Source organism: Crinia signifera, chromosome 6 (genome assembly GCF_055691185.1).
Source record: "Crinia signifera chromosome 6, ASM5569118v1, whole genome shotgun sequence".
In the NCBI taxonomy this organism is placed as follows: Eukaryota; Metazoa; Chordata; class Amphibia; order Anura; family Myobatrachidae; genus Crinia; species Crinia signifera.
In genome coordinates, this window is record NC_139222.1 from 165922549 (window position 1) to 165937162 (window position 14614).

The window sequence follows — 14614 nt, forward strand, 5'->3', positions numbered from 1 at the left end:
CATGGGAACACCCATGAAATGCTGGTCATTCCCATGGGCTGTGCCCCCTGCTGCCGATCCATGGTAACAAGTTGCCGTCAGAGGCGTAGGGAGGGCGGAGCCACGGGAGCACCCGCTCCGGGCGCAGTTTGGGTGCAGGGCGCCGCCCCCCCTCCGCAAATGAAGTGGAGTCCCTGCCTGCAATAATTCATTTCACACACACGCAGGGCAGCGTGCGCCGGCGGCTGCCATGCCCGGCGCCTGCCCCTGTCTGCCCTGCTCACCTGGTCCTGCCGCCGCGAAAACGATGGGGTCACGTCACGTGACTCCCTGCTCCAGTCCCTAACCAAGCTGCTGCTGCTCGGGCCGGCTCCCGGGCAGCGCTGAGCAGCAGAAATAAGGAAGACTCCTCCCAGTCCCCTGCCTCTACAGAGAATGGCTGGTGCTGTGCTCCTCAAGGTAGATTTTTTTTTTTTTTAGAAAGATAAAGGATTAAGGAAATAATCATGGGGTCTGGGGGTTTGGTGGGGTCGGGGGGGGGGGGGGGGTCGGGGGGGGGGGGGTCGGGGGGGGGGGTGGATCACTCCGGTTTCTGCTGCCACCCTGCTCTTCTCAAGGTGGATTTTAGTTTTTAACTAAACATAAATAATTATGGGACTGATCATGGGGTTTGGGGGATTTGTGGGGGAGAGGGAGGGGGGGTGAATCTCTCATATGTGTCTTATATAGCGCAGCAGATTCCGTTACAGCGTCTTATATAGCGCAGCAGATTCCGTTACAGCGTCTTATATAGTGCAGCAGATTCCGTTACAGCGTCTTATATAGCGCAGCAGATTCCGTTACAGTGTCTTACATAGCGCAGCAGATTCCGTTACAGTGTCTTATATAGCGCAGCAGATTCCGTTACAGTGTCTTATATAGCGCAGCAGATTCCGTTACAGTTTCTTATATAGCGCAGCAGATTCCGTTACAGTTTCTTATATAGCGCAGCAGATTCCGTTAGTGTCTTATATAGAGCAGCAGATTCCATTACAGTGTCTTATATAGCGCAGCAGATTCCATTACAGTGTCTTATATAGCGCAGCAGATTCCGTTACAGCGTCTTATATAGCGTAGCAGATTCTGCCACAGTGTCATATATTTCAAATGTAACATGCCAACACATGTTAGCCACGCCCCCAATTCATTACCGGGGGGGGGGGGGGGGAGCGCGAAATATGACCTTGCTCCGGGCACCATGGCTCCTAGCTACACCACTGGTTGCCGTGTAGGGTTACCACCATCTGTCTGGGATTACTCCAAACAGTCCAGTAATTAGGATCGGAGTCTGGAAGGGTGGCGTTCCTGGACTATACAATTCGGGAATAGGCAGCTAATAGGCAACTACTTTACCTCTGAAGTCCTGATGCCGGTATAAAGTATTTCTGGACAGGTAATGATAACCCTATTGCTATGTATGTGATTATTTAATGTATTACTTTGTATTTGCAATGCACTAGCAAAGCAATACCTATAACACAGTAACTGTAATTAATAATGTATGCTGTCACAAAGATAATAATATAACTAATTTGCATCTGCCATGCAAAAAGAAAATAGACATAGTGTACTATATAGACACATATAAGTCTAAAATAACAATCAACATTTACTAAAGTAGCTCATAATCCATCTTATGCATTGATTCATCTGTTACCAGTTTGTGCATGTGTGGCTGTACACTATGTGTGGTTTCACCCCAATGCATTTTCTACAAGCCACATGTACAAATAATGAATGCTAGAAGTGTGATTATCAAGAATGCAATACGGTATGCATACCGCTGAGAAGCGGGTTACAGCGGGGACTCCCAACAGTTATCCTAGAGTACACTGCATGCATTCCACAAATGTTAATAACTAAATACAGCGGCATCCCTTCACTCTTACAGCATTATCTGTAGTGTGATCATGGTCTCACAGGTTGAGGGTGTGGTCTTGCAGCTTGGGACATTGCCATACAGTCTGAACTCCCATTTTCATCATTGCGGGGGGGAGGCCCTGGAGATGCAGGCTGCCCCAGATATTAACTTTCTTTGCAGTGCTGGCTCCTACAAAGGAATCCCTGATATACAGTATATGGAGGTGAAGGAGATTTTGACCTCCTCCACTAGTTAGCTACAGCAGGGGTGGGGCCTAATGCTATTGAGTATGGGGATGCCCCCAAAGTGGTCTGCTGCATCTCATCTCCGGGCTTCTCCCAGGGAGGAGAAAGATAAAGTAGGCAAGTATGAGTATATCCCACATGGTCACTCACCAGCCTGCACTTTCCATTGTCATTCACAGACCTCCTGTAGGCAGTAATTATGTGTTCCCTTATGGACGGAGAAACTACATAACCATGGCAAAACTAGTTAACTCATCTGTACAAGTAGTTCACAATAAGTGCCAGCGTAACTCTTTTAATATTAGTTTTTGCTGGCCACATAAACTGGTAAAAGAAAACATAGACATTTACAATGGCCAGCTCTGCTATGAGTCAGTACTAGACCTTATACATAGGCCTTTTCTTTTAATTACAGTTCAGTAATGTCAAAACAGAAAAAATGGTTATGCGCTGTATGTTTTCAATGCTTTTCCAAATAACCGTCCTATATTCAAGCTGCAGTCAGACGTACTTATCTACGTAAATCAAAGCCGATAAAAACCAGAGAGAAACTGCAGTGAAATATAGCTATCCCTTTAATTTTATCAATAAACAGGAATATATACTACACAATAATCACTGCATCTGCCTAAACACAAAAATCTAAAATATAATAAATATATATATATATATATATATATATATATATATATATATATATATATATATACAATGTATATAATTCAACAACAATATTTAAGCCTGCATTTATAAAATTCCCACCTATTAATTAAAATACTAATGCATTCTCATTTGGATGGTCAGCCTCCTGTATAGAGTTGATGGTGGAAATTTACTAACAATACGAATACGAAAAATCGTATTTTTGGTATAGTAAATGCCAAAAATATGAATACGCCCCCAAAAATCATATTTCCGTAAGAAAATACGATTTTTTTTCACGATTTTATCTTAGTAAATTTCCCCCGATATGTAAGAAAAAAATTGGTTAGTAATTCTCACAGAAGAGAGAGAGCTGGGTATTTTTATTTTTTATTTTTTTTAATTTTTATTTCTATTTTTGTATCTGTAAAGATATTGTGATTATAGTGTAGTATATATGCCTGCTGATTGATAAAATTAACGGGATATCTATATTCTAGCTCAATCTATCTCTCTGTTTTTTATAAGGTAAGTAAATGTCTACATTATATTTATAAACACCTCTTTTGTTTACAGCACTAAAATTGAAAACATTCAGTATGGAAAAGGAATTAAACATGGAGGAACACAGGACGGACTATTACAACAGCAGCAAACTAATTCTGAGGCGAGGACAGACGTTTAGGATAACACTTCACTTTAACAGGCCCATTCAGAAAGGAGATCAGTTGCAACTAATTGCTGCCACAGGTAATGTATAACTAGATCGGCTAGTTGGGGTGTTTCAGCTATGTACAGTACGGTTATTTTCCTCATCACTATTTAATAACACAACGGGCCCAATTCAGACATGATTGCTGATGTGCGAATTCGCACGCAGGATGATTATCAATACGCTGCGCATGCATGCGGCCGTGGTACGCATGCAAAACACCTGCTAGCAAAGAAAGCATGCTACTTTTTGCTTTCGCTAGCCTTTCGCAAGGTGTTTGACAGAAAGTAGGCATCCGGGGGTTGAAACTGGCCGGTTAGTGGTTAGTTCTAATAAAAATGCAGGCGTGCCTAGGAAAACAAAGGCATGCACAAGCTTTTTAGGGGACGCTGTGTGACATCAGCTCCAGGCCAGATATGCCTGTATTCATCACAGACACAAGTAAGTCCCTGGCTACTCCTAGCTTATGATGACTGGTGCCCAGTAGAAAAATCGGTACTTGTGTATTAGCACGGCGCCCAATTTACATACGTACAGCACCGTAGGAAAATCGCATCTCGTGCAATTTTGCAGTGCTATGCGATGTGATGCGATTTTCCTTAGTTAATTTTTAGTGCACCCCTGCCTGCGGATCGCATCGCATCATTGCGGTGCAATACGATTTTTCATTGTATAAGTACCCATGCGATGAGATGTGATGGTACTTCATTTTAAAAGCACCCATGCACACCCCCACTATTCACGTCACCCCGATGCGTGGCGAACGCAGCAAGCCCGGCGAGGGGACGCGGTTACATGTTCTCCAGACCTTTTCTTACCCCCACTATCCACGTCGGCATGGAGTTGAATTTTGAAAGTGTGGCGAGCCACCGAGCCCGAAGCATGGGGACGCGGATTACTTTACTTGTATTCCGCATCCCCTCGCGGGGCTCGCTGTGCTCGCCACGCTTAGGGCTCGGTGGCTCACTGCGCTCACCACACTTTATAAATTGCACTCCACGCCGACGTGGATACTGGAGGTATGAAAAGGTTGGGAGGACGCTGCGCTCGCCACGCTTCAGGCTGAAGTGGATAGTGGGGGTGTACATAGGTGCTTTTAAAATGAAGTACCATCACATATCATCGCATGGGTGCTTATACAATGGAAAATCGCATCGCACCGCAAATGGCATGCGATGCGAAACACGGGCAGGGGTGCACTAAAAATTAACTAAAACAGGAAAATTGCATCGCATATGCGATTTCACTACGCAGAATAGCCCATTAAGCAAATAGCTTAGTGGGCGCCGTGCTAATACACAAGTACCAAAAAATCATCCGATGGTGCGCCTGTAACGAAGGATTTGGGACATTTCTGCTCACCCGCCATATCTACGCTAGGCATATTCATCCATTCCCACATCGAGCATATTAATTCACAAGGTGGGATTTCACTGTAGCGAGGCAGCACCTACCACCTAGCTGGATGCTGGAAGCTTTGCTCAGCAGCGTACAGGTCTGAATTACCCCAATGGCATTGATGTCTACTACTCTTAATTCTTTGCGGTTTTCTCTTTCGCAGGCCCAGCCCCTCTGGAATCTGACAACACACTGGCTGTTTTTCAGCTCTCTGGACCCACAAATAAAACTTCCTGGAAAGCTGTAAAAGACTCCAGCTCCTCCACTGAGGTGAAAGTCACTGTCGCAAGTCCAGCAGATGCCCCAATTGGTTGTTACAAAATGAGTCTATCTATCTTCTCCAAAAACAAGAAGCAAAATGCCAAATTACAGGATGTCATACTACTATTTAACCCATGGGCTACAGGTAAATCGCAACTTAAATATAAACAGTATAATTTATTTTTAAAACCATTTAGGTTGTGTGCCCCATAGACAGCAATCACTGTGACATTGTTATACAACATACTTTTTTTAATCACTAAGGGGGGTATTCAATCGCCGGCAAACATCTCCCCATGGGGGAGATGGTCGCCGGGCCCTATTCAATGCTGTCTTCCCCGACAGCATTGAGCAGGGTTTCTCGGCAGAACGAGCCCCACTTCACTAGCTCGAGCTGACCGAGAACGGGACAGGGTCACTAGCTCAAGCTGACCGAGAACGGGACAGAATACCCCCCTAAGAGTTTGTTTAATTTTTCCAATTTTCCTAATTCAAAACTTAAAGTCATTGAAGAAAAAGGCTCTCACATATTATATTATATCTTTTGTGTCCACCCAAATGATACCTCAAAACCAATCACCTTCCTCCCACACCAACTAATTTCTACTAAATGCTTCCAGTTTTATGCTTATAAACAGTGTAATACTTTGAGATAACCTGTCTAGTAAAAAAAAAAAAAAAGGAGAACTATGGAATCAGAATCAACTTTATTGGCCAGGTATACTTGCTTATATTAGGAATTTGTTTTTGGTTTGCTGTGCAGCATCCAGGTGGGTAACAAGTAAACAGCATACAGTATAAGCAATAAACAATATAAACAGGTGGGAGAACATTCATACAGTCATACAGAAAGATATTCCGAGGGGACACAGGGTTAAATTATATGCAAAGGGTTTTGGCGCAACTAGACAGAACCGCTTGAGGGAATAAACTTTTTAGGCTTCTGGTAGACCTGGTAGGAATGGACCTGTAGCTTCTGTCTGATGGTTAAACAGGCCATGGCCAGGATGTAGTTGGTCCTTGACTATCTTCGTTGCCTGCTTTTTTGCTCTGGACAGGTACAGGTCCTGGACAGAGGGAAGCACTGCCCGATGATCTTCTCCGCAGTTCTGTCTACCTTTTGGAGTCTGCATTTGTCTCTCTCACCAGACCAGTATCGAGGAGCATAGTACAGACTCCACAATCGCGGCGTAGAAGAGGAGCAAAAGCTTCTGTGGGATGTTGAACTTCCTCAGTTGCCTAAGGAAGAACAGCCTCTGCTGTGCTTTTCCAACAATAGTATCAGTGTTGGGCCCCCATTTAAAGACCCGGGAGATTGTGGTTCCTAGAAACTTGTAGTCCACAAGCGACACCACACTGTCATTAATTGTTAGTGGAGGAAAACCATCAGACATTTTCATAAAGTCCACTACCATCTACTTCTTGTCTGTAGGCCAATTCGTCCCTGTCTGTGATGAGACTAATGATGGTAGTGTCATCGGCGAAATTGATTATCTTTACTGATTGCACCTCTGAGGTGCAGTCAGAGCCGGCCCTAGCCAATTTGGCGCCCTAGGCAAGATTTGGGCTGGTGCCCCCTAGCAGACATTCTCACCATCAAGCTTAGGTGCAATCCAATTACAGGCAAAGCCATCATAAGTGCAAGTAAGTGAGACTATATGCCGCTCTTACAAACCATTGACTCATGGATTTTTGTATGCAGCCCCATAGGGATGCAAGCAGAAATCTGCGGGTCAGGAACCGGCCTTAGGTCTAGCAAGCACCCTGTTCAATAAATATTGGAGTGCCTCCCTTCATTTCAACATACATAATTAATACCATACATAAAAATACATAAAAATCCTTCAGAAAAACAAATGTGCTGATACTGAGCGAGACACTTTGTTGATGTCATATGAAGTGTAGGGATACTCTGCTATTGCACATGAATTTAGGGCAGACCACCTCTGCATCCCAATTATGTACGTGCAGAGTTGTAGGTGAAATTTCAGATGAAAGAAAGTGAACTAAGAATGTAGTGGGCATTCCTGGGCTCTGGTAATAAGGTGTGTGGCCACACACACACACAGAGACTGTGCTCCTGCCATAGGGATCACATAGATCACACTAAGACGGAGACTCTACAACTACCATAGGGATATTGTGTCTATAGATGCACCAATCAGCATTTCAGCTCCAACACCCTTGGGTATTTCAGAGTCCTTACAGATTAACAAATAATAATAAAATCAGACATGGGAGGAGGAACTGCCCAGTAGCCCCCTCTGCCATTTCTGTTAGTGGCAGCCAGCCCTTTGCAGCCTCTCTCTCCACACATCCATACCTGTATTTACAGGTATCCGAGTCCCTGCACATGCTCCCACGATCCTTCCCAATGCAGTCTTAAGGTGCCCATACACTGCCTATCCCCGGCGGCAGGGACGCATGCGATCCGTTGTGATGGATCACATGTGTCCCTGCTTCCCGCCCCCCTCGTCGCCAGGAGGAATGGGTGGTCAGACGGCCTGCCTGTCCGACCACCTGGTCGGGTCCGATGCGCATCGGACCCGACAGCATGTCAAGGAGGGACGATTTGTTCCGATTTAATGGGGCGATTGGTCTGACCAAATATCCTCAGTGTATGGGGGCCTTTAAAGTTATATCAACTAGTAAGTGCCACAAGAGCCGGATTAATGTTCCAAGAGGCCTGGGGCACTTAAGACAATGGGGCCCTAAGGACTAAATAAACACACTAACACAACATACAAAAATCTACAAAGAAAGTAACCAGTGCTATAAGTGCAGCCACAGGTGGGCTGTTTAAAGTTAAAAGGCTGCGGTCCTTGTGGGCACATGGTTTATTAACCTTTTTTCATAGACAGCATACATAAACCAAATCCACACACAATACATGCACACCACACATAGGGCCTTATTCTAGTTCACTCTTTCTGACAAAATCCTTCTTAGATGGAGAAAACCATCAGCACTGCAGGGGGGCAGATGTAAAATGTGCAGAGAGAATTAGATTTGGGTGAGTTATTTTGTTTCTGTGCAGGGTAAATACTGGCTGCTTTATTTTTACACTGCAATATAGATCTCACTTTGAATTAAAACCCCACCCAAATGTAATTATCTCTGCATAAGTAACATCTGTCCTCCTGCAGTGCACATGGTTTTGTCCATCTAAGAAGGATTTTGTCAGAAAGAGTGAACTAGAATAAGGCCCATAGATGCACATCACACACACATACATACAAACATACAGAGATATATACACACACATCCACACATCAAAGCATACATACACAACATACATAACACAACTGACACAGCATACAAAGGTACATTCACACACATTAGATACATACACAAACAAACAAACACATACATACACGACTGACACATCATACATACACAGCATACATAGGTACATACACAATACATACACACACACACACACACTACATACAAAAATCAACAAACACACATACAAAGCACTAACCTAACCAGTAGAAAAGGACAGGGTGAGATTCGGAGTTTGTAGCTGCTGCTACTCAGTAGCTCCCTCTGCTGCTTATGAAGTGAAGTCAGTGTCACTGTGTGGTGCAGAGATTCCTCTCAGCAGCTGTTCTCCTATGTGAGATGTCCCCGAGCTGTCTCCGTGACTTAAACCAGAGCTTGTGCACAGGGAGCCCCTAAGAGATGGGAAGCCTGTAGTTACATACCCCCTACCCTCACCTAAATCCGGCTCTGAGTGCCACTGCCAGGCTCCGAGTGTTATGTTTTTTACTGGCAGCGTGTGGAGCCTCTTGCATAAGTTCCGGTTCTACCTCCACACAGCATAAGCTCAGCTCCGCTGTACGCTGCACTGCCGGCTGCCCACTAGTCACTCGGCAGGCAGCTCCAGCGAGTGCTAATTCCAGCGGGTGCCCCTAACCACCAATGTAAAGATGAGCCACCCCCAGGCATTGCAAGAGCCTTAGGAAATTGACTAGTTTGTCTATGCCTAGGACCGGGTCTGGGTGCAGTTTTTGGTAGTACAGGGAGAAGCGCAGGGGTGAGAGTACAAAGCCCTGGGAGGCTCCTGTGCTGATGGACCGCACTTGGGAGGTGAATATCCCCGCTTTCACAACTCAAACTCAGTTTGAAGGAGGATACAAAAAGAATGTCTCTGTGTGGTGCGCCAAAAGAATTAACAAATAAAATGTAACTTTTTTTAAATTACTGGTTAAAAGAGATTGCGAAATAAAAGACACAAAACAGACAATATAAAGCCATGGAGCCATGGACATGTGAGTTAAAAAGGACATCTCTATCCTCACAAAGTGGGACCCCAATGTCATATATCACTTCATTAAACTTTATTTCGTATGATTAAGTCGTGGTGCTTTTTTAATTGAGTGTATCTTCGGTTAATACTGTTGTATCAGAGGTTACCGGGTACGTAGAATTGATCCTTCTACCACTGTGGGCACTAATTTGAATGTCAGTGTGCTGTATATACCACAAATAAGTGGTATCACTTGGAAGATTAAATGCTTCCAATTACCAGACAATACAAAATATTTCTATATGGATCTTACACAACCCACTGGATACAGCAAATAATTAAAGGTTGTTAATAATTACTCAAGAAAAATCAGGCTGTAGGTCCCTGAGTATCATATACTATATATATCATGCAGTGATAGGCAGTGAGCTGGTCCGCGTTAACAATCTGAACGGACGGAGCTCGCGGATGCAAGAACCTGTTCCTGTCCCGCTGCAGGCTCACACCGGGTGCGGACTGCGGTCTGGTCACCAGCGTGTTGGCCAGAAGGCAGGCACAGGTACGAACTGGAGCCGGGATTCACCTGTCTGCACCGCTGATCAGCCTGACCACCGGTTACTCAGAGGTGCGCATGACCGAAGTCATACACCGCACCTCTGACCGGACGGACTCCAAAGTGTGGGAGACCGCTGTGGAGTACCACTATCTTAACAGATAAAAAGCATTCAATGGGGAAGGGGACATGGGGCACACACACACAGTGTGTGATGGTCGGCGCACGCTTCGCTTAGGAAGTTCACAATCCATGAACAGGTAGCTTCAGGGACACCTAGGCAGAGTCGTTTGGGGTCGAGAATGTTGGGGATAATTGTATTGAAGGCTGAGCTGAAGTTGACAAACAGGACCCTTGCATAGGTACCAGGCATATCCAGGTGCTGAAGAATGTAGTGCAGGCCAAGGTTGATTGCATCCTCGACGCATCGATACGATTGGTCAGCGAACTTTAGGGGGTCTAGCTATGTATATAGAAAGAGTTGTGTGGGAGCAAGCATAGAGCACTCTGTTAGTGCATCAAAGCAATATAGAGTCCCCTTATGGCACTCTGAATTATCCTGTTTTAAATAAAAGGTGCACCCCACCTATGAAACAAATGTTTTAAAAAATTGTAGGTTAAAATGTGGCGCTGAGTTTGTTCAATTTATGAAGAGGAGTCTCTCGCTTCTTAATTTCTTCAGCACTTCCACTGAATTAGTGTAGCTTAGAAGGTGACTTTTTCTATATTTTCAACACCAAAAGTGCGTTGGTTGTGATGAATTCTCCTGGGCACAAATTGTGCCAGAAAATCTTGTACACAGTGTACAAAGCACTATACATTTTAGCAATATAATGACAGGGCTTCTTTGAATGACATCATTCTGAAAAAAACATGACATGTGATTTGATATCTGTGATAGATAATGTTTTGAAAGTGATACAATCAGTGATATCATTTGTTCTGAATTTACCACATGATGCCATGCATTATGCCGCTGGTTAACCCTTGGGGATATGAAAAATTTAACTTTTCATATAACATTAAAAACAACTTGTTTTTCTGTTTATTAGCAGTAATCACTGTTATTTTTCTTCCAATAGATGGAATAATGTATTTGGGAATATCTCTGTTTAAATATATATGATTTTATTTTTCCATGTTGAAATACATTATCATCAGTATTAATATTTTGTATATTGTTTACTTTTTAATGCTAAATTGTGTTGTTGTTTTTTTCTAATGGCTAGTTGGTACAATGCCTCACAACTCATGCTGTTTTCCCACTGCAGACCAGTTTAAAGTACTGGTAATCTTAAATGGTATTTAAAACGGTATTAGCATTCCCACTGCAGCAGATTACCGTTTTAAATACCATTGAAGTACCATTCCCATTGCAGTGAACCGTGTAAAATGTAGAGTGCCTACCCCCCCCCCCCAGTGTAAAGAGTGCCTAATCCCTCCCCCCCCAAGTGTAAAGAGTGCCTAACCCCCCGTACCTGCCCTGTGCCCCCACCTCCCCTCCCCTTGTACTTACCTGCACGGGGATGCAGGGCAGTGGGGAGGCAGCGGGGGTCCATGCAGGGTCCATGCGGGGTCCAGGCAGTCCCAGTGCCTGATGAGAACTAGTAGTTCTCACTTTGCGCATATGTAATGAGTGCACGTGCATAATAATGAGCCGCTCATTACATATGCGCATATGTAATGAGCGGCTCATTATTATGCACGTGCACTCATTACACATGCACAAAGTGAAAACTACTAGTTCTCATCAGGCACTGGGACTGCCTGGAGGCTAAATAACATTTAAGAGGCATTCCCACTGCCTTAAACGTTATTTTAATGTGTAGGACTCTGCTTTAAAAACAGGTTGAAATACCATTTAACTTTAAACGGTATTTCAACTCTGGCACTTTCCCACTGCAGCCTTAAAACGGTAAATTGCGCTGAAAATCGGCAATTTACCATTTTTTAGCTGCAGTGGGAAAGGGGCATTAGGTGCTAGAGAAACATCATATAACATCAAAATAAAGTTCTCTTTAGATCATAAACGTATCTGTGAGTAACGAGTAGTGTCCAAGAAAAGCAAATATTGTATACAAGTTACAGAAAATGTTCATTTTGCCAATGCTGCAAAAATCTAGAAGATAAGTGACTGTTTCATGGATGTACTTATGACTATGGTAACACAATGAATATAATGTAAGATATGTTAACAAATATAAGTTACTCACTTAACCAGGGGATGACCAGTATTATTAACACCCTACTTTAATTGAACTAATTTATTATCCTATGTTACACAAATTGATCTTTATTTGAGCTAATCCAAATATTTCATTTCAAAGATCAAATGAATATTTTTTTTTCCAGATGATGATGTCTTTATGGAAGATGAAAATGAAAGGATTGAATATGTTTTAAATGACAATGGTATCATTTTCTATGGTATCTGGGATTCCATCAAGCCAATGGGATGGAACTATGGACAAGTAATAATAATATTTGAATATCATAACTTTAATGCACTGATTTTTTAACCTTTCAAAATTAAATTATTTCCATAATCTGCTAATTGTAGGGACAGAGAGATACTTTTTTTTGTAGGGGCAAATGAATTGTTTTACCCTGCAGCTGCCACTAGATGGTGCTCTGTTGCGACGTGAATAGATACTGGAGACACATTATAAGCAGCAGCCTACTGAGGTGGTGAGCTGAAAAGTGTGATACAGTAATTCGGTTTTGTCTGCACAAACAGTAGCACTTTAGACAGGTTTGCTAAACCGTATCAAAACCTACTACTTCTGGGCATCCATAAGCACCACTAGCACCATATTAGGGGAACAATTGAATTGTTCTTATGGGCACTCATTAAGTTTGGGCACAAACAAAACAATTGAATTCCCCCCTGTATATTTTTTTTAATAACTACAAAAGAGAATTTTAAATTCATCCATAGAAGTCAAATATTGAGAACAATGTAAATAACATAGCTCAATCCCAATGTTATTGTTAATGTGACTGCAGTTCCTTGGCAATCCCACCCCCATTTTTTGCTGTTAGATCATCATGATAAAACAGCTTCCAGCCTCAGGGTGAGAGAGATCATTTTCATTGCCTGATGAAGTGTTGCAGTGAGATGACCCTCTAATGGGCAGTGTAGGGGGTAGAGTATAGCACGCCAACAGTAGGAATTCCGACAGTCATCAGTCCTACATCGGATTCTCACCTGTCAGACTCAGACAGCAGGGCTAGCACAACAAAGCCCCTTGCAGGCTCACTACGCTCGCCATGTATTTTCCCTCTATGGGGGTCATGGACTCCCATGAGGGAGCGCAGTACCTGTTAGTCGGGATCCCTACTGTCAGAGTGTTAACAGTCTGTATAATGACCGTTGGAATCACGACTCTCGAGGTTTGTTATGTTATGGTATTAAAGATCGAATTCACAGTTTTGACAATCAGTAAATGTACAACTCATTGGAAATGTGTCAGAAAAAGTCACCAAACAACTGGTAACTGTTGACAGCATGATAGCTTAAAATGCAGTTGTAGCTTTCTCACTTGCAGGAACGTAGATAGGACTGAGCACAAGCTCAGCCCTCCCCAGCCTGCTCCCTGCTCTGCCCGGCTGAGCTCAGCTGACGCCTTGTCCACCACTATTAAGTCTCCCACTGGACCGCTAGCCAATAGGCGCTTGCGGTCCAACAGCCAATCAGAAGCAGCATTGATGGCTGCTGGACTGCAAGCGCCTATTGGCTAGCGGTCCAGCAGGAGACTTAATTGAAAATAGCTGCGGACAGTGGCAGCTCAGCCGAGTAGAGCATGGAGCGGGAAGGGGTCCCCCTTGGCAAGGAGCAAATTAAGTCCCCCTTAGCAAGGAGCAAATTAAGTCCCCCTTAGCAAGGAGCAAATTAAGTCCCCCTTAGCAAGGAGCAAATTAAGTCCCCCTTGGCAACAAGCAAATTAAGTCCCCCTTGGCAACGAGCAAATTAAGTCCCCCTTGGCAATGAGCAAATTAAGTCCCCCTTGGCAACAAGCAAATTAAGTCCCCCTTGGCAATGAGCAAATTAAGTCCCCCTTGGCAATGAGCAAATGTAATCCCCCTTGGCAATGAGCAAATTAAGTCCCCCTTGGCAATGAGCAAATTAAGTCCCCCTTGGCAACAAGCTATTTTAGTCCCCCTTGGCAACGAGCAATTTTGGTCCCCCTTGGCAACGAGCAGTTGTAGTCCCCCTTGGCAACGAGCTATTTAATTTCCCCCTGGCAACGAGCATGAAGCCCCTTGACATTGAGCATGAAGCCCCTGGCATTGAGCATGAAGTTCCTAGCAATGAGCATGTAGGTAAGTTGCAATTATGTGTCAGATGTGTAATGGGCATTACGGTTTGTTATATAGTATGTAATGGGCATTACGGTTTGTTATATAGTACGTATTGGGCATTACGGTTTGTTATATAGTATGTAATGGGCATTACGGTTTGTTATATAGTACGTATTTGGCATTACGGTTTGTTATATAGTATGTAATAGCATCATGTGTGACCTTATGTGTAATTGGCATTACGGCATGAGGCTTTATGTGTAATGGGTATTACAAAGTTTGCTAAAATGTGCAATGGGTATTACGGTGTGTGGTATAATGTTAGACCGCGCCCCCTTTTTGCAAGAGCTCCGCCTACTACAAATTGGGG

At 43.7% G+C, this 14614-nt stretch overlaps 1 protein-coding gene across 1 annotated transcript in view; it reads left to right on the forward strand.

Annotated features, from left to right (window-relative positions):
• Positions 1-1928: 1928 nt before the first annotated feature.
• The window catches only part of LOC146009671 (protein-glutamine gamma-glutamyltransferase E-like), a 45512-nt gene continuing 32826 nt past the window's right edge, over positions 1929-14614 (forward strand). Inside the window, exons 1-4 of the mRNA XM_083150128.1 lie at positions 1929-2130; positions 3343-3516; positions 5040-5282; positions 12295-12413. Of these exons, the coding sequence (XP_083006254.1) occupies positions 1929-2130; positions 3343-3516; positions 5040-5282; positions 12295-12413 (738 nt within the window). The remainder of the gene's footprint in view (positions 2131-3342; positions 3517-5039; positions 5283-12294; positions 12414-14614) is intronic.